This window comes from Megalops cyprinoides, chromosome 14, assembly GCF_013368585.1.
Source record: "Megalops cyprinoides isolate fMegCyp1 chromosome 14, fMegCyp1.pri, whole genome shotgun sequence".
Classification (NCBI taxonomy): Eukaryota; Metazoa; Chordata; class Actinopteri; order Elopiformes; family Megalopidae; genus Megalops; species Megalops cyprinoides.
Genome location: NC_050596.1, coordinates 19,998,106 through 20,021,878, shown reverse-complemented (window position 1 = coordinate 20,021,878; position 23,773 = coordinate 19,998,106). Strand labels below are relative to the sequence as shown.

General features: G+C 43.0%; 1 protein-coding gene across 5 annotated transcripts in view; it reads left to right on the top strand.

Annotated features, from left to right (window-relative positions):
- LOC118788772 (glutaminase kidney isoform, mitochondrial-like) overlaps positions 1-23,773 on the top strand; it is a 42,166-nt gene that overhangs the window by 5,404 nt on the left and 12,989 nt on the right. For 3 of the 5 annotated variants that reach the window (XM_036544826.1, XM_036544828.1, XM_036544829.1), the window contains exons 2-12: positions 7,428-7,524; positions 8,449-8,570; positions 10,672-10,801; positions 10,913-10,992; positions 13,360-13,523; positions 15,332-15,390; positions 20,315-20,347; positions 20,452-20,510; positions 20,808-20,874; positions 21,393-21,443; positions 21,919-22,095. In XM_036544826.1, the coding sequence (XP_036400719.1) occupies positions 7,428-7,524; positions 8,449-8,570; positions 10,672-10,801; positions 10,913-10,992; positions 13,360-13,523; positions 15,332-15,390; positions 20,315-20,347; positions 20,452-20,510; positions 20,808-20,874; positions 21,393-21,443; positions 21,919-22,095 (1,039 nt within the window). The other 2 variants (XM_036544827.1, XM_036544830.1) reach the window with 2 other exon arrangements.

Sequence of the window (23,773 nt, the reverse complement as noted above, 5' to 3'; positions counted from 1 at the left end):
ATGTGCATTTTTTTCATGTTTGTTAGCTAGAAGCATATCTTCTCAAACGGGCCTCGGGTGGGGCCTGGTGGCTGAGGCTGAGAAAATGTTACTTACTGGGGATCTCACAACGTTTCCCCCCAAATACACACTCAGCGTATAAGTGGGAAGAGTCTGTAAGCACAAACACACACTGCTCATTTTGTCTGACGCGGCAGAGTGCTAAGAATGAACAACTCCACGGTGGGCCTGTTTAAAAATTTGCCCTCGTCCCGAGGACAGCAGCGCGACAGCTGGGCTGCCCGTTAGCGGAGGCCACCTTGATGGGATTTTCTGCTTTTCGTAATGTTATTATATTTGCGTTTGTTTCCTCCCCTCCCTCCCATCCCTTCCAACTTCCTTTCCGGAGTCAATTTAGTGGAATTCTTTTTATGGCGAGGGATTATGTGGGAGGCCAAATATCCCTCCAGATTGGAGCTCATTACTCTGTTCATGTTAAAGAGGCAGGAGGGCAGTAATTACACTGTGTGGCTGGACCCAGACAAAGTCATTTTTTAGTTTTTGAAACACACCCTCACACATACATGGAATGGAGACTTCTCCATAGCAGTTGATGCTTGACTCTGTCCAGCTGACAGCTTGGTGCGTCGTGGGTGTGTCCGATAGCCACGGAGTGCCGATGTGAATCTCCTGTGTGAGGGCTCTGCGCTGTGCTGATGCCAACGCACCACATTAGCTGCCAGTGGGCACGTGTACCAAACAAATACAAGCAGGGTAAAAAAAAAAGAAAACTAATTGATGTGATTCACAGAATAATGGAGACATGATGAACAGGACAGGACATGCAACCGGCTATTAAAGTATTAGCTGAACAACTGTAGGCTGTCAGCTCCCTGCCAAAGGGAGAGGGGTTCTCCTCTACGCTTGCCAGAAAGGCGGGACCGTGGGCACCCCTGACAAAGCCGCGTGCCTCAGGTGATCCGATGGAGTGAACGTGATAGCCCCCAGGAGGGAAGGGCAGGAGAGAGAGGCGCGTGTCACTGCTCTGTGCTGCCAAGAGTGTAAGGGAGAAAATGGAGGGGAAGGGTGGATGAAAGAAGAGGAACCGTACTTGTGGATGGGATGGTCTATCCTTGACTGCATGGAGGACTTTCTCTGGTTCTGTTCCATTGCCACATTCCACAGGAGACTTGGTCCTGTTACATGTTTTCCCCGTCAGTATGAATAGAGAAAGACTGTGGGGCTACATTGGGGCTGTAATGCACATGTCAGGGAATCAGTCAACGCATGAGAAATTAAACGATTGAATAGTATGTTGAAGGCGAAGGGCTCTACCTGTCAGTTCGCTAATGATCCTTTTCGCTGAATTCTGGATCTTCTGACGCAGGCACAGTCGGGCTGCATTGAGCCTGTAAACAAATATCTCCAGAAAACAGGACTGCCAGGAAGGTTTGAAAGATTCTCAGAGTATATTTGCCTGCAGGTGCTTTGTGGTCACAATCTTCCATGTAGCACGGCAGAGTGCTGTTTCTGCAGTTCTAATTCTAGAATACAAACACTTAAACCTGTGCTCAGACAACACCGCCTGTGGCCCAGCAAACACTCTATCTTGTCAATTTGCCGGGGCAGTCGACCGTACTTAAATCTAAATTTCGACATTACCCACCTCAACATCTGTCAGCAAAGTGCTGTGCGAGAGCTGCTCGGATGGTTGAACGAACGGGAGTAAACCAATGGAATAAAATAAGGGTTGTAGATTGAGAATGTTTCCAACTCCATGCAGTGGCTCCTCTGCCGTGGAGCTGAAACGAAGCCAAAAAAACAGCTGGAGACAATGCTGGCTGACGTAAGAAATAATAATAATAATAATAATAATAATAATAATAATGACGGTAATACCAATAACGCTTTATTATGTACTTTCCTTTTACGGTTCTTTTCTTCTCGGTAGTTCTTTTCTTTTTACCTTTCCTGTTAACTTTATCAGTTATGTGCTGACAATAAAATTGAAGGAAGTGGGAAAAAAATCTGAATGATTATATTAAAATTAATCATGCTCCACACAAATAGAGGGGTACATTTTGTTTCACAGAAGCAGACCTTTCTCCTGTTTCCAAGGCATCAGCAATTGCACAGAGCCTCCTTTCTCACTTACAGTGTTTTTCTTCCAAATTACCCCCTCCTGGCAGGGTGATCAACTACCAGCAGTATCACAGCAACCAGAGAAAAAACTGTCGCTCCCTGATGTGGGGGGTAAGGCTAATGATGGAAAGGGTCTCAAGAATAACAGACAGCTAATGGATGGAGGTACAGATCTACACTCAGAGAAGCAGAGGGTAGAGCTGGACTCACGTTCCCCTGAGAGAAAAAGGAGGGAGAGAGAGAGAGAGAGAGAGAGAGAGAAAGCGGAGAAGATTTCTCCATCAGGTGCCCACATTGGTGGAACAAATTGGCTTTGTTCTCTCAGAGATAGGGGTGGGTAGGTCAGCCAGGATTTCCTCGCCTCACTACTTTAAGGCATCCTGCGAGTCACCATGCACCATGCGAGTTGCTCGGATGACTTCAGTGGAATAGTGGCTATCCTCCAACTGGTGCCCACTTCACTGTGGTGCACTGTGGGACTTGTAGTGAAAAAACAGCTGCATGTGAGTGTATCGTAAGATTGTGTTAGTCCTTCCCTCTTGCATGGGTGCAGATTGTTGAGTTGGTGATTCCAGAACAGGCTTGTGTAACGGGGGGAGAAGCAGCAGTTGCGCTCGGTGGAGGTACTGTGAGAAGGGAGCTCCCGCAGAGTGGGAAGCTCTGAATAGGAATGTCAACTATGCAAATGTAATGTAAATGTAAACGCAAATGTACGCGGTCCCGCACCCCTGGAGATCATATGCCTTACACAAGTTGCAGAAGTCAAGACCTAAGCCAAAAAATTCAAGCAGAACAGGAACCAGAGCCGGCTCACTCCAGACAGGCAGAATAAATACACCATATCTCACAGCATCTGCAGATAAAATGCAGGCAAAAGCAGTTACAATAATGTACAGTAAACTAGGACACTCAGTACCTAATCCACCACCCAGCCAATCACACCTAGCCCCCCACCCCACACCACAACAGGCTCCAGCGGTACTAATTCTCAGTAATGGGGTGGGGGGGTAAAACACGGGAGCATTAATCTCGTCTGAGTCGTAAAAGGCTTGTGATCTCTTCATCTGCTGAGACGGGGGTCCACCCTCACTGGACAAGGCCCATACTTCCTGTTACGTGACTGGCATGCCAGCATGTTAAAAATAGTTCCAATCCTTTGCGGTTGTTTTCCCTTCCACGCCATGGCTCAGCCTGGTACAGTCTGTGTTGGGCTGTTAAGGGCTTCCTAACACACTGGGTGAGGTGTCATTAACTGGGTGGTAGATTGGGTAAAGAGCACTCTAGTCTACTGTACACTCATTCATCCATCCATGCATACAGCTGGATATTTACTAGGCAGTTCAGGTTATGTACCTTGCCCAAAGGCACAACAGCAGGGGCTAATAATAATAATAATAATACATTTTATTTGTAACACACTTTACATGTGAAGCAAATCTCAAAGTGCTACAGAATAAAAACATCACAGCAGTCCATCATGAATCATAGGATATCAAGTAAAAAATTAAAAATTACATTTTAAAAATCATAGGTTTTACTAAGAGCAACCTCTGGGTTATGTGCCCTGCTGTTTAACACTATGCCATACTGCTGCCCCAGCTGATTGTCTGTCATACTGTAAAGAGTCAGAACAGCGGTGGTATACCTCAAGCAATTGCGAAATAGAAAGGAATGATGCAAATTCCTGGCAGGAATGCAGTTTTTTTGTTCTACTGCATGCTTGGCTTTCATTGAGGGGTGTTGAAACACTTCAACACCCCTCAATGGCTTTCTCCTTTTTTTTTTTTTTTTTGCTTTTCTGAGTTCTCTCTAGACAATTCGAGCAGTCTGCCTGTTGTTGCTGCCCCTGTGTTTGTTTTAAAATCCTCCTGGGGACGAGGAGAGGGTGAGGCAAAAATCCCAGAAATTGCAGTCATTTGATGAATGGAGGAGAGTGAAGTGAGCTACGTGTGGGACAACCAGGCAAACTGTGAAGAAGCACTCTAGGCAGATTGCAGATTCCCTTAGGGAGAGAGATAAAGACAAAGGGGGGGGGGGGGTTGTCTGACCTGTATTTTACCTTCAGTTTTTACAAAAGAAACGTAAGTATGCATATTCAGTAAATTATAGTCATTAGCATTAGTTATCATTCTGTTATGTTTCTCATTTTTGTTACCTGGCTATGGAAACACATTAGAAATTCACGCCAGTGAAGGATGGACTGAACCTAGAGAGGGAGGGAGAGGCAGAGGCATAGAGAGACAGAGAAAAGAGACAAAGAGTGGTAGATGAAGAGTGAACAGATTAGCTGGTCAGTTATGAAAAGCAAGCAGTCCAGATCTCTCACTCTCTCAGAAGGGTTGTGGTGGCTCCTGGCAGAGTTACTGTACATCTGGAGTAATTAGGACTGGTAGTACAGTGGCTGTGTAGAGAGAGAAAATGGCCGCCAGAATTTCTTCATTATCGCCAGGTCTGTGTCTCAGGTTCTGCTCCTGGGTCATGTGACGGGAATTAGGAGGTGTAACTAACATGAATAGCACTGCATTCTAGCATAACGGTAAAAGTGAGTACTAGTAGAGATCTTTTGTCTTCATGTTTTTTGTTTGTTCTTTGTTTTTTTGCATTAGTGCCTTACTTTTCTACCCTAACCTTTTTTATGGCGAGCGGGTGAACTCTATATGTTTGTATGATTCTAAGCTTTTTTATTTTGTGGCATTCCAGGATTGTAATATTGTAGAAAATACTGACTTGTTTTTTATGTTCATAAGAATTTGTCTATTGGTTGTTGTTTTATTGTCATATTCTTTACATCTCTGCTTTTACAAAACAATTACACGAACATGTTTTTGTTATTATTATTATTACAGTTATTATTACTGCTACAACTAATATTAAAGACCAATAATGCACTAGGTATGTGTTTTCTCTGTGATGATTAATGTTGAGTAATCACTGTGGGTGACCTTCCATTTAAATCCTTTTCAAAAGCTGTACGCAACATAGAAATGTCAGCTTTACTATGCTTTTTACAATAGTTTTTATTGTAGAAGTGGATTTAATTAGACTCTTAATTTAAATGTTGAGGTATGAGAAAAAAATGAAGAGCCTGATTTGACTGTTTTCATGTGGTGATGTCACTCATATTTTGCATGTTTTCTTTCTCTTTTTCGTTGATGTGCTTGCTTTACACTTTTGTGTGTGTGTAAGTATATATTCATTTTTTATTTAGCTGTATTTATTACTCTGAGGCTTGCTGCAGAGCCCTTCACTTATTTACCAATGAACTGACTTCTTCCCCTGCCAAGCTAGCGTGCTTGACCCCCCCAGAACCCCCCTCTAGACTAGCCTCCCTCCCAAACACTGGCCATCCAGAGACGACACCAGAGATGGAGCGAAAGGCAAAAATAAATAACTAACTATAAAGAACTGATATTGAGGTGGCCATTTTTGCATAACACCTCTGTCCTGTCACCTCAGCACATTGTGTTTTGTTTGAACCGACAGAGATAGAAAACCATTTTGTGATTCATTTTCTTTTTTCATGGAGGCAACATTCACAATCGCATTTGTGATTGGAGAGGCTTGGAGAGCAATGATTGCTTCATGAAGCCATTTTGAAGCTACAGGGTCTTACATCATAGCCCAGCACCGTGGTGGGAATGTCTGGCTGGATTTGCTCAGAGGATGTTGTGACTGCAGTAGGAAGGTGGGCGTCTGTCTGTCAGTCTGTCCGCCGACTGGGCTTTGGGCCACATCAGTATCAGAGAGACAATATAATGAGATCGCTCCTGTAATTCACCCCACGTTGTTTTGTGCCCATGTGGTTTTAAATCAGAGAGGAGCTGTGGACGCTGTCTGTCTCCTCTTAGATAAGCATGGCTTTTTCATCACTTAATGAAAACAGGAAAACATTTCATCACTTTGCCCTGGCATAATTTTTGAACAACGCAGTCTGGTCTTATGATTTCATTACGCCACATTTCCATCAGTTTATGTAACAGAGTTATGGCTCAGGTTCAACCTAACCATAATGCGCTTTGCACTAGTCTTTGTGAAATTTCAGGAAGTGGACTTTTTTTGTCAATAGACCATAGCAACCTTTTTTGTTCATTTCAGCAACTGCCAAACCTCATATATATATATATAGTATAAATTCTACGTGTTAGTTTTGCAAGTTTACATGTCAGGACACATCCAGGAAGCTGCACATGGAGCCTGTAGTGCCTCTTCACAGTGGAAGAGAACAGCACTTTGGCCTGCTTTTTGCTGTAGTCTCACGGTAATAACTCAGCTCTAATCTTTGATCTGAATACCACAGCATGACTCACTAAGAGTGGTAAAAGTGAAGAGAGTTGAGCTGACGCAGTGGTAAAGCCCTCATACAGCTGGCCTGGTTTGTGGAAATTAACCATTTATCTGCCTTTATTTTGACATTTGTTAATGGCGTAGTGGGCTCTCAATCCCTGGGTCATTTCTGAATTGCTCATGTCGTGACCAAGTAAAGATGATTCAATTTTTTTAAGTTCTCATTTTCCCTGTGTGGAGGGAAGTTTCTGCTGGCCAGTGCTTTCCCACAGTGCAATGTGGCACATACCCTAAAATTCCCACCCTCTTAAAAGCTCTGCCCAATTAAAGCTAACGCACCAGAGTACCCTGACAGATCTTATTTAACCGCAGTCTTCTGTCCCTCTAACACACTAACTCAGCTGTCGGAGCGGAATGCATTTGAAACTGCTGTGCAGTAAATGTGAGGTCAGCCACGCTGTCTGACGGCCGGGGGCCGTGGCTCTGTTGGCTTGCAGCACCCGCAGGGTTTTATTCATTTCACTACACTACATTACATGCATTTAGCAGATGCTCTCATCCAGAGCAGCGTCTAGCACAATATAACATGTGTCCATTCAAGGTAAATGAGCCACATTCTGTCTTGATTCAATGGTTTGGAATCAGAGACATTATATCCATAGGAGATCACCTGGCACAAATCAGATGCTAACTGAAAAGTAAATCTATAACACCTAAAGGACTGCAGCACCCTGGCTGCAGTTCTCATAGTGCCCTATTGCTCGAAATCTGGACATAACCTCATTAAAAAGATCTCCTCCCAAAACACAAGCTGCAACAGCCGTGGCCCCCCACCATCTGACTGACGCCGAAATGCATTCCTCAGAGCTGCACCAGCGCTGTCCGTATTGACTTCTCATAGCCGCTCCAGGCGTACCCCAGTAGCCCCTCCGCCTTGCTGCAGCTGCTGCCGTGCTCTGAGGCTTGCCGCTGATGGCTTGCCACGCTGGCACCTCGCTGACAGGGTGTGTTTGTCTCCCCAGGAGAAGGAAAGCGGGCATCCTGCCCAGTCTGGAGGACCTGCTCTTCTACACCATCGCCGAGGGCCAGGAGAAAATACCGGCGCACAAGTTCATCACGGTGAGTGCCGGGCGGCCGTGCTGGTGTCTGTTGTCATTTATCCACTGTGGCCTCAGTTAACACCTGTCTCCATCGCCAGCAGGAAGCAGTGATCCACCCCTGCTGGCCTGCCTGTCTAGAAATGGGGGAGGTGGGATGGGTGCAGTGGGCCATTTCCTGCTCTCCTATCTCCTATCATTGTTTCACCATGACCCATCTCACTGGCGGGATGTTAACTGTGGTCATGTTAACTCTTTGCACAGGGAGTCACTGTCGGTGGTTGTGTGTGTGTGTGTGTGTGTGTGTGTGCGTGCGTGCGTGTGTGTATGTGGCCAGGCAGAGCGGTAGCTTTATATTGATTTACATTTGTCTTTATCTCATCAGTCAGTACATGTAGGAGTAAACCCTGCCACCATAGCATGACTGGACCTGGGCCAGATTCCTTACTTTGTTTACACTGTTTTCCCAAAAGCTCTTTTGAGTCATTAACATAAACATGAGACAAGAAGATAGATCCATCTTCCTGAACTGTGCTGTCTGCTTCATCTGGTTTTCTGGAATGTGGCATGTTTGAACTGCAATTTGGAAAGAGGCTTGAGAAATTGCAGATGTCTTTTTTGCCAGTACAGTAAATATCACCCATAATTTATGATGCTGCATTTTTGCACAGCCTTGGGCAGGGAGTTCAGCAGCTGGGGCCCATATTTTAATTATCAGCTTAATACCAAAAATGGCTTCTTTGCGCACAAAGGTGCATGATGGGAGATGAAGTCCAGAGCTAGTTTAAACCATTGTTTATCATCATGCAGTGTTTTGGGCATTGACCTCACCCCTGATTCAGATCCGTTTTTCACAGAGATGGGAAATGCTGCCATCACATTTTGGCTCGGCCAGGACTCCTGAACATGTTCTACTTCTAACCCCCCAACCATTTTGCTTCTGTAGGCACTGAAGGCCACTGGACTGCGGACAGGTGACCCGAGGCTCAGGGAGTGCATGGAGATGCTGAAGGTCACCTTGAAGTCCACCTCTGATGGAGTCATGCTGGACCGACACCTCTTCAAAAAGTAATTCTCAGCTTCAATCCAATACTTTTCATATTTAGCATTTTTTTGTAAAGTGCAGTAAAGTAAGGCTTATGTAATTAAGTTAAAAGGAGCCCACTGCTGAGTGAGTACTTGCTTAAATTGTCAAGCTGGTTAATTGTGCGAAAATTATTTATTCAAAGGTGAGCTTTTAGCTTCCACTATTCAAAGCTCACAAACCTCCACCGATCAGCTGTTTGCAGGGCATTGTGGGAATTGTGGGCCCCCTCATTGCGTCTTATTTATAGGAGGTAGCCTTGGCAAAGGAAGCACTTAGGTGCGCTTGAGCAAGCCCATATATCCCCTTCCTGCCGGACTGGCGGTGTGACGAGTGGTCGCCTATTAACCGCCTGCTTCCTACACCACAGATAAAGCTGTACCTTGCACCAGGCCACCTAGCGCTTGATTTATTTAGCCACCCCCCCCTTTTCCTTCGACTCATCGGCTGTATCTATTTACGGCGAGGCAGGCCGGGGCTTGAGGTGACGGGTCTTGTTGGTGGAAGTGTAAATCGATGGCTGCTGTCCGCCGGCGCGCTGATGGATTATTCCGACGCTCCGAGCCGACCTTGAGTGGCGGAGGGACCCCGGGAGGGGGGGGCGGGTGCATACCGGTCCCAGGGAGGGAGGCCATCTGGTCCCCTGCAATACACACACACAGCTCATTGCCATGCAGAACTCGAGCGACGCATCTCAAGAACATAAATGCGTGTGTGCGCGTCTGTCACGTTTTTTCCCAACCCAAGGTCATTTATGTAAAGACAGATTGCACCATTCCTCACCCCGCAGTGAACCAAACAGTGTGCTATGTTTTCATCCTCGCCTTCAAATATCTTACAACAGGGAGCTTTTATAAGACACCATATTTGTACCAAAGGCTTATTTTTTTATCTAATTCTTCCATTTCAAAAATGGAAAACGATCTTGGTTCCACTTTAACTTAAATCACTAAAAGGCCATAATTGAAAAAGTTGATTATTAAAGGATGCATTCAGATTCAACAAATTACAAAATTTCAGTGGACATCAGTGGTATGCTTATCTAGATGATAAGTAATCCCTCAGACAGAAAATGGATGCACATACAGCGTGATCTCTTGTGAGACAGTGTTGCATGAGAGGAAAGTATCAGCTATTAGAGGCTAAATGTTTGATAGTATTTAGGCAAATTACATTTTAAAAGCTTGTCTCGCTGCTGAGCTAAAAGGGAATGTTGTGCTACTGTATTCCACTGGGTAAGCATCAGAGAACAATGGAGAGCTACGCGGTAGTTGCTTTATTTGGCTGAAGATTATTATTATGCAAATTCATTGTTTATTTACGAAGGCTTTTTTAACTGGAGCAGGTCAGGTCTGCAGCACTGAAGAGGAGAGAGGGAAGTGTGTGTGCTGCCTGAGATTTTAGCTGACTGTTTCCATGCCAAAATTTCTGAAATACCAAAATCCAATAAGCTGTAGGAGGTGATCTGACAGACCGCTAAAACATTCTGAGGTCTGTGTGGTTTCATGGAACACTTAATATGTTAATTTTTTCAACAAAATATTTTCTACATATGTACAGTATTCTAAAAGAATCGACTGTTGAAACAATGGTCTACAGTAATTAAATGTATTTTTTAAATGAGGGACAAAATTACTATACACATATCTTTAAAGCAAGAAAATTAAACAAATTAAAATTTGTAAGTAGTCTGATAGCAAATTGAACAAAAGTCTGAAATTACACTGTGTTAAATTTTCTCAGAACAGCCTGGATTGTCTTATTGAAAGCTCTGGCCTGTCCCCATTTTAGTTCAGGATGTGCGAATGAGGTGAGAGCGCCGTTTTTCCCTGCCGTTAATAACGTTACAGAGGCCCCTCTGGAGAGGAGAGATATGGCAAGGCCTCCCACACAACTGTCCCATCTCATCCCATCTGCTTTGCTTCTGTGATAAAACATGGCAGGCTAGCACCAGGGCGCTGTTCTACCGGCCTAACACCCTGAGACTCCGGCATTTTCTCTTGCCTTGCAGCCCTGCTCGGTGACATCACTGTCCCTCCTCCAAGCGCTCGCTCACCTCACCTGTGACGACTCTTTTCCCCGCAGGTGTGTCCAGAGCAACATCGTCCTGCTGACCCAGGCGTTCCGTAAGAAGTTCGTCATCCCCGACTTCCTGTCCTTCACGTCCCACATCGATGAGCTGTACGAGAGTGCCAAAAAACTGTCTGGGGGGCAGGTGGGCCCTGTAGTCTCTCTCTTTCATCCAGCACTGCAGATTCCTCCTGCCAAATAAGGAGCCTGTGTTATAATGCAGCGCTTTGTTTTTTTTTTTTTTTCCCCTCTGCAGGTTGCTGACTATATTCCCCAGCTTGCCAAATTCAGCCCTGACCTGTGGGCGGTGTCTCTGTGCACAGTGGATGGGCAGAGGTAAACAGGGCCGGAAGAGCTCTCTTTAATTTAATAAATGAGTGTTTTAACAGGTATTGGAATCGAAGTAAGACAAGATGGCACCACTGCAGTGGTAGACCACTGAGCCAAAAATAGGGGAGGCAGAGGACTCCGGCCTGAACCCAGCTTATTTGTCTTTCTTAATTAGTTAGCAATCCAATTACAGTCTTGGCCAATGAAATGCTTGCCTTTTTAATTAATCATGCGTAATGTATATCTTAATCAGTATGATAACTAAGACATTGGGATGTGATTGGGATATATTAACTCACAGTGAACATAGCAAGGACCTCTGTGATTTTAGCTTGAGTCTGTTTTGTTACATTGAAAATGATTTCAGGTGGAATGCACAAAGGTGGTACTATCACAGACAGAGTCAGTATAAATAAAACAATTATTAATAAGGGATTCATATTTAAGATTGTTGATCTTGCAAAAATATCAGAAACTGACTGTAAAGTTCACTTCTCTTCCATTTATTGCTCAGCAATGACCACTGCAGTAGTATTGTCTTGTGCATGATTATAGTGGTGATGTGTCATATGCTTTTTTTATTAGATTATGAATATAAAGAAATGCCATTGTTTTGCTATATCGTAACAAATCCAATTATTAAACAATGAAAGCTGATGTATTTATGTCTGCTGTGCTATACATTCCTGCTCTCGTTAAATGAGGGACAGTTCTACGTGATACATGACCTTGCAGGCCCCTTTCTGCACTCATCAATTATAAGTGTCAGTTCCCAAGTAAATAAACATACATCACCCACGGCAGTGTTGCCTTATAATGAAAACCAGGGAGGGTTTTTGTGGATTTGAAGAATCCAGAAAACTTGCCTGGAGTTGCTTACCCTCTTTAAATCTTGTATCTGCCTTTAATCTGTAATGACAAACACAAGACTGTTTGTGACAGGAGAGCTGTAATCTCTTTATTAAATAAACACTTCACCTGAGGGGAGCTCCCTGAATAAAGAACACTGCATGCTTCCAGGCAGGGACCTCAAATCTTACAGTCTGGTGCAATCATTAATAGAAGACCTAATAGGTAATAACGAATATATACACCAGCGGTATTTTTCCTCATTTTCACAGTAATTGATTCAGTGAATGACCTTGTGACTTTGTTACTTTAATGTATGTCTGTCATCCATATCACTGTAATAACAGTGTATTTTTCTGATTACATTACGTTACTGATCCTGAAGGGAACTATGGGTAGTTGTCTGATCGTTGTTAAATTGATTAGTATTTGATCTCACAAATGTTGTTTATTTGCTAAATATGTTAATTTATTTAACGCAAAGTTACCTTGGGAAAAGGTTTTGTTTTAATTAACGGACCTCATGAAGTGGGTCCAGGAAGTCCGCTTCCCTGGATTCTGTATTCTCATGGAACCGTAACAGGTTCCTGGAGCCATATTGAAAATGGAGAGCCGCTTCCTCCGTGCCTTTCTACCTTAGCAGCACCCCAGACTCTGGCAGCGCGAGAGGAATGGGCCGCTCCTGTGAGAGCGACAGGCCGTGATGAATCATCCCTGCTCTAACCGCCACCTGCTGTGTCCCCGCAACTCAGAGCGTGCTCACTAATGGAGCCGTACTCACTGAGGCCTTCATTATTCCTGATGGTGTACCGATAGCGTCGCTACCACCTTGTGGTTTAGCCATTTATTCTGCCTTATCCGGTCCCCTCTCTTCCTTACGACAGAGAATCGATCAGGGAAATAAGAGACCCCCGTCTCTCTGTGGCTTATTTGCGGAACACACACGTGTCCGCAGTCTTACACACGCACACACACGTTTTTGCCCTTTGTATATTTGTTATGATGACAGCAGCTGACGTAATTTTTGGCTCTAAGTGACCTTATCTTGTGTTGTAATGTGTAACATTCAGCTAGTTCAGTGGAGAGTTTGTTTTCATTATGACTCTGCTGGTGTGGTGAGTCAGGTAGTTGTGTACTAACCTCTGCTCCTGCCGGTTTCTCTGGAGGCACTGATTGGCAGTTCTAACTGCCGTGAGTTTCAAATTCATTAGTGGACTTACTGAGGCATACAGGTACTGATTGGTAGTCGCTCTTGAATTAAGTTGGACACCCTGGGGTGACATTTTAGTGTTGAGTAACTGAATGGATACACTTATGTTCTGTTGTGCTGGAAATCGCTCTGGATAAGAGCGTCTGCTAAGTAAATGTAATGTAATGTAGAGTATACAAAACTGCCAAAAGGACCTCACCCTCAACTGGCAAAGGCAGTGTGCTGAAACATTGATGTATTTCAGGCTCTTCTCTGTAGAAGTGATGTGTGCTGATATGTAATGAAGGTGGTCTCCCTCCCCTCCCCTCGGACAGGCACACGGTGGGGGACACCAAAGTCCCGTTCTGCCTGCAGTCGTGCGTGAAGCCCCTGAAGTATGCCATCGCTGTGCACGACCACAGCACCGAGTATGTGCACAGGTTCATCGGGAAAGAGCCCAGCGGCCTGCGCTTCAACAAACTCTTCCTGAACGAGGACGGTGAGGATTAATCCCTAATGGCCACTGCTCATTTCCTCTGGGGATTAGCATTTATGTCAGTTCTATGCATTTTTTTCTCATACTTCACCAGAGAGAACTGAAATTAGGATTAGTCAAAGGAAAAAAAACACAAATCGAAATGCTGTAACGGTGTTGCTGTAATGTTTAGCTTTTCATTGTCTGATATTTCCATATTTCTGTGGTAGACTGTAATGAGCAGTATATTCTTGTTTGGTCATGTGTGAAGATAACCGGTTTTGCTGAATACCGATGCGCCCGTTAATCAGTTGTGTGAATGAATGATATGTGTTCATGTACTATGCTGGGAGATAACGAGGTTCCACTGAACTGGCTTCCAAATTTCAACCACCAAATTCACCCAGTGACATTCAAAAATGAACACAGCAGAACCTGTTGGGATAAATGGAACTATTGACATTTACCTTTCACTGGACTTTGCTTCAATTACAGCATTGATTCCCCTTTCCCAGGTCCTGTAAGGACTTGTTCTGAGATAAGGTTAATTAATTCAAGATGTGCATCTGTGCGCAGAGAATCGGCGTACACTAAAGTACTCTCAAGTGCATCTGACTTCTTCAGACTCTTAGAAACACGTCCACTCTGATGCAGAATTTCATATTTTTTCATCAGAACTGAAATGGGCAGCTAAGTTCAGGCAGTTGCACAGATTGTGTGTGTTAAAGTTAGACAGTCTTTCTAGCTGCAGGTGTAGTAGTAGGTCACTGGCTGGTTTACTCTGTGCAGTAATCTGCTCTTTATCCTGTGGCTGTGTTACCTCATGGCGTCCAAGGACTCGGCAGCCATGCAAATGTTTTGTTTTTGCGTTATGTAAGGTGATTAGGCAGTGAGAGGAAGTGTCGTAACACCTCAGCCTGCCTTAGTCATCAGAGGTGAACTATAGCCTTGAGAACTTGTTTGTAGCTGCTAAGTGTATTCTCACTGCAGTTTTCTCCATATACATACCATTGTACAGCATTGTAAACTTTTCAGCAACAGCCACCTTCTGTTAAATATTCAGACAATTGTCCATTGCATTTGATTTAGTGTGGAAAAAATACAGAAAATGTAGATGGTGCCCACACAAAAGAAATAATATATCACTTTCTGAGGTGGCGTTTGGACATGTATGCGATATGATTGACTGATACATAGTAAATTGCTGAAGTTATTTATTGATTGTCCTGCTCGCGTAGGGCCAGTGCACTTTGCCTTATGCCCAAGAGTGCATTCCCATAGTTTATACACCATGCCCCTCCCGCTCTGTGGTGGTGATGTCATCATTCCCAGAGGGTCATCCCAGTGGGTATTCATGCCTGGATTTTTCATCTCCTCTCCTCTCCTCTCCTCTTCACCAAAGGGGTCCTCAGCAGTGATTCACCGTCGTCCTCTGACATTCATCATGACACCAAATGTTACAAAACATGCCAGATGCCTCCCTCTGCGTGTCAGCCTCTTGCTGAGTAGATTTCAATTGTTTTGCCAAAAGTAATATTTATTGACGCCTATACAGTATACAATGCCCTGGGGAGTCAAAGACCAGCTCATAAAACCTTAGCTGAGGAATCTTCATGTATTATAGATCCCCCCACTTCCACTATTTGGTGACACAGCAGACACCAAACAGCAACTGTTTGGTAGTGTTGCCTCAGTTTTCCTGTTTGTATAAAGTTGCTACACTTTCAGTCATATTAGAGGAAGTCCTGTTTCCCCTATGGAAATGAGATACAGTTTGTGTTGAGATGTATTTTTGATTCTGTGTGATGAGTGTTTTGCCTTTGTTTCCACAGATAAACCCCATAATCCCATGGTGAATGCTGGTGCCATTGTATGTACTTCTCTCATAAAGGTAAAGCACATTTTGATCACATACTGCAGGATAGATTTTGGCCAGTGACAGTTATCCCAGTTGGTGTGTAGTAGATTGAGACTAGAAGGCACACAAGGTTGTGTTGTCATGGTTCAAAGCCAGTCAATTGTTGTTCAGTTTTGTCACCTTTCGACGGAGTCTCTACAATAGACGAACATTGTTGTATGAAAAAGTATAAGGAAAGAGCTGACTTCAGCCAGATGGCCATCTGATTTGCCAGCTAATTCAGGCTGTGAATAATCATTGTGCCGCTGTGCTAAGTGGCAAAAACACAGCCATTGAACTGACTTAGCATAGCCAGAGTACACAGCCATTGAACTGACTTAACGTAGCCAGAGTACACAGCCGTTGAATTGACTTAGCATAGCCAGAGTACACAGCCATTGAACTGACTTAGCATAGCCAGAGTACACAGCCATTGAATTGACTTAGCATAGCCAGAGTACACAGCCATTGAATTGACTTAGCATAGCCAGAGTACACAGCCATTGAACTGACTTGGCATAGCCAGAGCAACACAGTGTGTTATCACAGCACTGTTAGAGATCAGTTAGAGGTACTGTTATAACAGTCTGAATTACTATGCCATAAAAGTAAGAATTCACACTGAACTGAAGTCAGGTTAATTCTGACACATGTGAGCCAGGGTGTACCTTTACTTTAGTGTGTCTGCGTTTTCATACTCTCTGCGCTGAGGTTTATTTTGTCTTCACAAAGCCTGTGGAGAAAATGTGTAAAGTACAGTATGTAAATGCTGTGTGTCTCTTGTTTCTCTCCTTCAGGAAGGTGGGACTTAGGGATAACGTTTAAAAACCAGCATTCTGATAGGACTGTTGTGTTTGCAGCTTGTGCCGTTTACTCTTGTACATTCTTGATGTGTGACGTTTTAGGTGACAGATTGTCTGGGATTTACCTCCAAATGCGTATTGTAGGTGCCTCAGTGAAGACTAAACTCCCAATGGACTCTTATGCTGCGCGCGCCACTCGTTGTCAGATAAGACTCCTGTCTTAAAGTTGTTACATCACTATGTAACTACTAGTGTATGTGCCATACCCCCATCAGGACCTCAGTATGTACTAAACTCTCCATTAGAGCTCTAGCTATTACAAAATCACTTAGCCTTAGCCTCCACTCTATATCACACCCATCTCTAATGGACTGCGAAAGAAAAAAACTACTTATAATCTCCATGTTACAAAAGGTCCTACTGTAGCAGTAGAATAGCCTTCATTTAATCTCAACTAAAAGTCATTATTCTTGACAATCACTGCTGCTTGGCCACAACATATGGACTTGCTGATGTCCTGGAGAGTGCAATTTACTGCACCCCGTAGCTGCAGCATTTCCTGTGACCATTGACATAATCAGCCTTTAGTGAGCACCCAACACACATCTTCTCCTTTATTAAAAGGAGAAAAGTTGAAGTTGTGAACACCTGCCTGGATCTTGCCTAAATCACAAGGCCAGAAGAGCAGGGAATTTTTTTTCTTTTTTTTTGAGTAAGGAACATCTTAGAGAGAGTAATGGTCACATAGCACAGGTAGTCAGATGACACAGGTCCCTGTGCTGTGGTCAGGTGATATATATGAGTGAAATAGAGATTCAGATACAGTGTCTCCCACCCATTTTCTTGATTTTCTCCTCTATCCATAACCTGGGAGCAATGCTTTGCTTCTAAGTTTGGGGGTGCAGAAGTCAACCATTTTCAAATGAGGATGGTTACATTTGTAGAGCTGGGACCAATGCATTCCTCTGTTAAACTGTGAAAATGATTGTTTACTATATGAATATTAACATTTAGTGACACAGGTAGCAGGGTGATAAAAACAACACACCCATCTCACTAGACGTTATTTTTAACGTATGTTATACAAAGCTACCTTCCCCTGACCCCTTCAGTTATGGTAGCACCTTTTTAAATAAATCAATTTGAATGTTTAAACTAAGCATCAGAGGACTTTTCACTACATTTCATGGATGGTAATTGGAAAAAGCCAGAGTCCCAGCCCTACTGATTGCTTTATACAGAGAGTGGATGGAACATCAGCAAAACACACCCCTTTTGCTTGTAGTCACTTTTAGATTGTGGAACATTACACCTCTCCTGGCCTCCCCTCTCTCTCTCTCTTTGATGTAAAAGGACCTCTGTGAATGCCGCTGGAATGACTGTGGCCATTCTTGTGAGATTTTTTAAGGGGCATCTGGGGTTATTCCACACACAAAATTACCAGATGTTTACCTTACAGCTGTCTTTTAACTAGCATTTCCATTCAGAGCTTGACATTCAGCTTCAGGATTTCTGGAACAAAATATTTTTGGTGTAAATATAAATGTAGTGTGTTTGAAAGTGAACCCCATGGAAAGTTTTTAGTTGGACATACTGTACAGTGCACGTTCCACGTCATGGGTCCTTACTAGACTGATTTATAAATGTTTGGTATGTTCCAGACAAACACTTTCTTTGGGGTTGAAGCAGCCCAGGTGCCTTTTAAAGAGTTTGCCCATGTACAGAGTGGTTGTTGATCTAGGAGAAAGCCTGTGGTGCAGTAATAATGGGACCCATTACCCTCATTACTCTGCTCCCTTTACCACATACAGTCACAGAGTTGGCTTTACTGTTAATGCTGTTTTCAGATGTTGAATTCTAACAGAAAGGTGCTGTGCCATTATCCTGTCTCGGCGCAGAAGGGGTTAACCTTCCCAGGTTTCCGCGCACATAGTAATTTCAAATTTACAAAGTCATGATGAAACAGTGATAGTGATCCATTGAATATTGATTTTAAAAAACAATAATATATTCATATATTGTGGATGTGTTTTTATATGTGATCTATACATGTTAATTGTAAGGCTACTGATAAATCTGTCAGTATTAATAGACTAAATAGTGTTTGTTCGCTGATTCAGTTCTTTGTGTTGTGGTGTTGCTTGACTGGGTAATTTTGTAGTATCTTTCTGCTCTGAGACGCACTTTTTTATGTGAATAATGCTTAAAACCAGACACGTTTTAAGCTGATTTTTTTTTTTTTTTTACGTGTTGATAAATAATCTCAGTCATGTTCACTTTTCCGTTATAAAATGTTCAAATGTAGATACCCTGTAGCATAGTATAGTACAGGCCTGTCTGTCCACTTTAGGTGAAAAAACGGGAAAGCAAAGCATGATGTCTTTCCCTCCTAACCCGAGTCCCTGACTGGAACTGAACCAAAATCTGGAACTGTGTGATGTCTCTTTTGAAGGTTTTTTGTGCTTTATATGTTGTTACATATTTTACAGCATTAGGATCTATGGGATATTTTGACAACTGCAACAGTTCAGTGACGTTGGTAATTTTTTTCTTTCAATTATTTTTTCCCCCATTGAACAAATCTGGATTTAAAATATTTTGCAGACTAATTTTGCCACACTGTATATATGTCTGTTTCTGACATAATACTGCACATATGTCTACAATTTGGATACATTCAATTTTACACAATGATGAACTGTTTGGATCCTAAGTCTTACAGAATAGTAGCTTATGCATGTGGAATTATTTTTGTTTTATATAGAGGTTATTTAAGTAATATGATTGTTCATCCCAAAAGATAATATTGTCATAACCATATTTATATAAGTGCATTTTGTTTTTTTGTTTCTGGTTATTACAAGCAACACAAAAATACCAAGCAAATTTCCTCTTTAAGTGGGAGGGAATAAACTGATCCTTCATCATAGTCAGCACCTGTCCAACACACCTCCCCCCCAATTCCTTATCCCCCCCACCCCCCCCCCCCCCGTCCAACCCAACCAGGTGTGAGTGATTGCAGCCCGCTCCCTGACCCCTCCCACCTCTCCCCTCAGTATCCCAAGCAGCTAGCACGCTACACGCTAACGAGCACCGACGCACTGAGCCATCCACATCACACACGTGAGCCAGTGTCGGCTGGTGTGCAAGCAGCAGGGGTGGCGGAGAACTTGCTCATCCTGTCCGTTTTAGACAGCTTTGCATGATTTAATGAGCGTGCTAATTTAAGCAAGGCTCACGCTTTAGCAGCTGCTGCCTTTGTACTTAATTGCATCTAGAAATACCTTTGAGTGCAAGATTCTTATTTTAATTGGCAAGTTTGCTAATTAATTAAGAAAAAGACTGAATCAAAAACACCTTCAGCTCAATTACCATATCTATTTAAAAGTAAATTCTCTGACTCCTGTCTGGCTCACATGCTAACACCGATGGTAGATTTAATACACACTTTACCTACTGTACAGCTTCATACCCCCCACACTATATGATAGTCACAAAATATTGTGAAGAGAATATGCAGGATTTTATTTCCTTCATTTTTTCTATAATTTTTTTATGTATTTGAAATGTTATGCAAAAATCATTAAATCAATACACTGTTACTATAACCTAATTTAGAAAAGACAGGAATTTGAGACAAAAGAATATGTTTCATGTTTTGCGTAGTAAAATGATTTTCACCCACTTACTGAAAGGCCAGATATGGAATTTATGGTTAACTTTACTACACTTTGAACTAACATACCTAAATTAGCAATCCTGATTCCCGTTTCCAGTCGTCAGAGACTGCTTTACTTGGCGCACAATATTGTTTTCCTTTTCTGGGATAGCTGAATATAGCCAGAATACTCTTTAATTATTCTTAGATTTTTTATCACTACTTGTCTGATTTCCTTTCTATTTAAAGATAAATTGAATTTGCATTATAAATTTGTATTGTCAGAATGTTTATTTCTACTGTAATGATACTTGTAATAATCTTGTGTGTGTGTAGAGTATTGTATTTGGACCTTGAACAGAGAGACCTACCCAAAGTATGTCTTGCAAAATTACTGCTGTGGTATTTGTTGAAAATGAAGCAATCTGACATTCCAACTTTTTTTTTTGTCTTTCAGCAAGGGGCGAGCAACGCTGAGAAGTTTGACTATGTGAGTATGACACTTTCCTCAGAACCTGCTTGAGATTCTTTCACAAAGAAGCTGGTGGTTTGATCAAGTGTTCCGCTTTCAACATCCTTCCTGTTGACTTTCAGGTCATGAACTTTCTCAATAAAATGGCCGGTAATGAGTACGTGGGTTTCAGCAACGCCACGTGAGTACAAAGGGATAACCATTTCTCAAGTTTCCCAACCCCTCTGTTGTAGTTATGTTTTGCAAAGCTCTGCATGCTGTTGGGGATGTGTCTGTGTTGACTGAGGTTTTTTGGTAAATTTAAACCTTGAATCAGGGTGTCGTTAATATTCAAGATGTTCTCACAGAGTGGGCAATTGTTAGCAGGCTTTAATAACCACAGTGACTAAAAGATGAGAATTACAACAAAGAAAGAGGCAAAAAGGAGAACTGTGGAATTTGTCTCTGTTGCTGATGGGCTTTGTTCTATCTGACCTAGATTCCAGTCAGAGCGCGAGTCAGGAGACCGGAATTTCGCCATTGGCTATTACCTGAAGGAGAAGAAGGTTGGCATTGTGGGCGGAGTCTCTGCGGCATTCTCTTCTCTCTCTCTCTCTCTCTCTCACTCATTCAAATTTGAAGTGAAGTTCAAATGTGCTTTATTTGCATTACAGGGGAACTTGTGTTGTGAAAGCACTCCACTCTTTCTCTTTGAATTTTTAATGTTAGCATGACTTCACAATGTACAGTACTGCCAAAGCTGGGTTACAGTGAGCAAACGTGTGATACAATAGCAACAATAATGGTGACTATAATTTACACGTTTACATACTGATATTACTATTAGTATTAATGTATGATGTATAATTATTGCTGAACCTTAAAAAATGAAGAAACTAAAAGATAAAGAGAAGAAAAAACTACATGAATAAAATAAGATACTGGTTGTGTATAACCAAGATAAAAGAGAACCTCTGTCATCCTTCTATATGGAACGTTAGCAGGGCTTGCTGCCTCTCTCTCTTTTTGTTTTGATTGGCAGTTTCCCACACATGCATATTCCTTGTCCTTATTTTCTCTGCAGTGTTTTCCTGAAGGGACAGACATGACCTCCATCCTGGACTTCTACTTTCAGGTGAGCCAGGGCACGTTGGCACCCTTACGGAAAGCCACGGGTGACTCGTGCACATGTGTGACATGCCTCAGGAGCGTTGGCTTCGTCTAAATGTCACAGGGTCTCCGGTTTGTGTTGTGAAACTTTTGGTGACACAGTGCAAACATAGTACTGCCTGATGACTAACCCCACCCCACCCCCATGCTGGGGAATTAACGGGTCTGCTCAGAACATCTGTGCCAGCAACACGACTGAGCTTTTCCATGTTTCAGCTTGAGGCACTCAAAAATAGACAAACATTTAATGTGTTTACTTTCATCCATGGTACATTACTAAAATTCTGTTCTTAACATGAAACATTTTTTTTCTGTATGATTCAGTAGTGAAAATTATTTGAAGTGGATATAAATCAGTTAACCTGAAATGTGTTCATAAATAACGAGTCTCCCCTTCCCTTGTCTGTCTGTCTGTCTGTCTGTCTGTCTGCACCTGGCAGCTGTGCTCCATCGAGGTGACATGTGAGAGTGCCAGCGTCATGGCAGCCACGCTGGCGAACGGCGGGTTCTGTCCAATCACGGGCGAGCGTGTGCTGAGCCCCGAGGCAGTGCGGAACACTCTGAGCCTCATGCACTCCTGCGGCATGTACGATTTCTCCGGACAGTTCGCCTTCCATGTGAGTCCCCTTCCCGCAGCACTATTTCATCACCTCCTGAAATGGATCCCTCTAGCCTTCTCACATACACAGTGACACATGCACAGTAACACACACACACACACACTAATACTCAAACACATCTTACACACACGCACTGCTGTAGCCAGACAAGTTCACACACACATGCATTATTATATACTCACATATACCCATATGCAGCTACACTAATGCACAATCACACACATATACTGTAATAGACATACACACACATTCACATACATCTGTATTAATACATACATGTGCTGTAACATAACCACATTCACAAATTCACACACAGGCTTGTAGTCACAAACACTAGTGTGATGTCTGTTGAGGTTTTTAATGTCACTGCCACAAAACGTCTGATGCAAAATAAGAGAATTTTGATTTAAAAGTAAAAAATATTGACTGTAGGTCAAACAGAGCATGTGCAGTATATGTAATTTGCAAAGAACAATATTTAGTAGAAAAAAAGGTTCAGTTTAATTTAGGATTGGGCTTGGGAGATCTGAGTTCTGTATATGGTGTCCCTGCATGGATATATAGGAATGATTTTGTATAGTACTTGTGTTGTTTTACATGAACGCAAAGATGCAGTTTTCATCATAGCAGTACAGACATCTCTGATACTTTCGCTTACGCTACTACTGAATGCATAATTAATGAAGTTCTGAACCATTTTTGGAACAGTAGTATCTGTAGTATTGAAATATCGATAACTTCTGACAGCCTTAACACGACACAAACACACTAATATACACGTACGAGCAAACACTCACATACTATTATACATACACTTACAGACTAATACAAACATACACTAATACACAAACTAGTGGGTACACATACACACACAAACTTGCTTACATAAACACAAAGACAGACGCACACACGCTCACACACAGTAGTGTCACACACACGGTAGCCCCATGTCATTATGCTGGGTTATGACCTTGCGAAAAGGCAGCTGAATGAATCCGCTCTGCAGATTACGCCCGCGGGGCAGCGGCCTTCATTTCTACACCTGTGGTTCCATCACAGATTCCGCAGGAATAACGAGCACAGTCACGGTTTGTTTTTAACAAAGACCCCACTGGCGGCACCACAGGGGGATGCCATTGATATGCGAAAGGCATACTGGAGAGCTGCAGAATCATAGACTCGATAATGCCGTAATGAATTATTTACACTTTAATCCTACCTGCCCCCAGCGCGCTGTAACGCCCCTCTCTCCCTTCTTATTGCGTTGTTATGGCTCTCCGCCGCCGTCTGCAGAGACGCTGGATTGACGTCAGCCCTCAGTCATTCCAACATCTGCTCCTTTTATAACACATCATTAAAATGGCGCCCGTGCCCTCGGCGAGCCTGGCCCTCCATGGAAACGAGCCCGTGTCCCGCCCGCCAGATTCGCACGCAGCTCGCGCTCGTCCACCCGCTCCCGTACTCCCATACACCAGCCTTCGGGGTCCCATCATCTCGTCTTTTTCCGCACAGCCAGCCCTCATCATTTTACTGCAAAAACTGCCTGTTCCCTGAAATAAACATGCAAAAATTTCTTCATTATGGATATGAAAAACTGCAAAGAAAGACAAGCGTCACGTTATAGTTATTTTCAGACAAAACCGAATACAGTGCAAGTAATAAACCCCCTTATAAT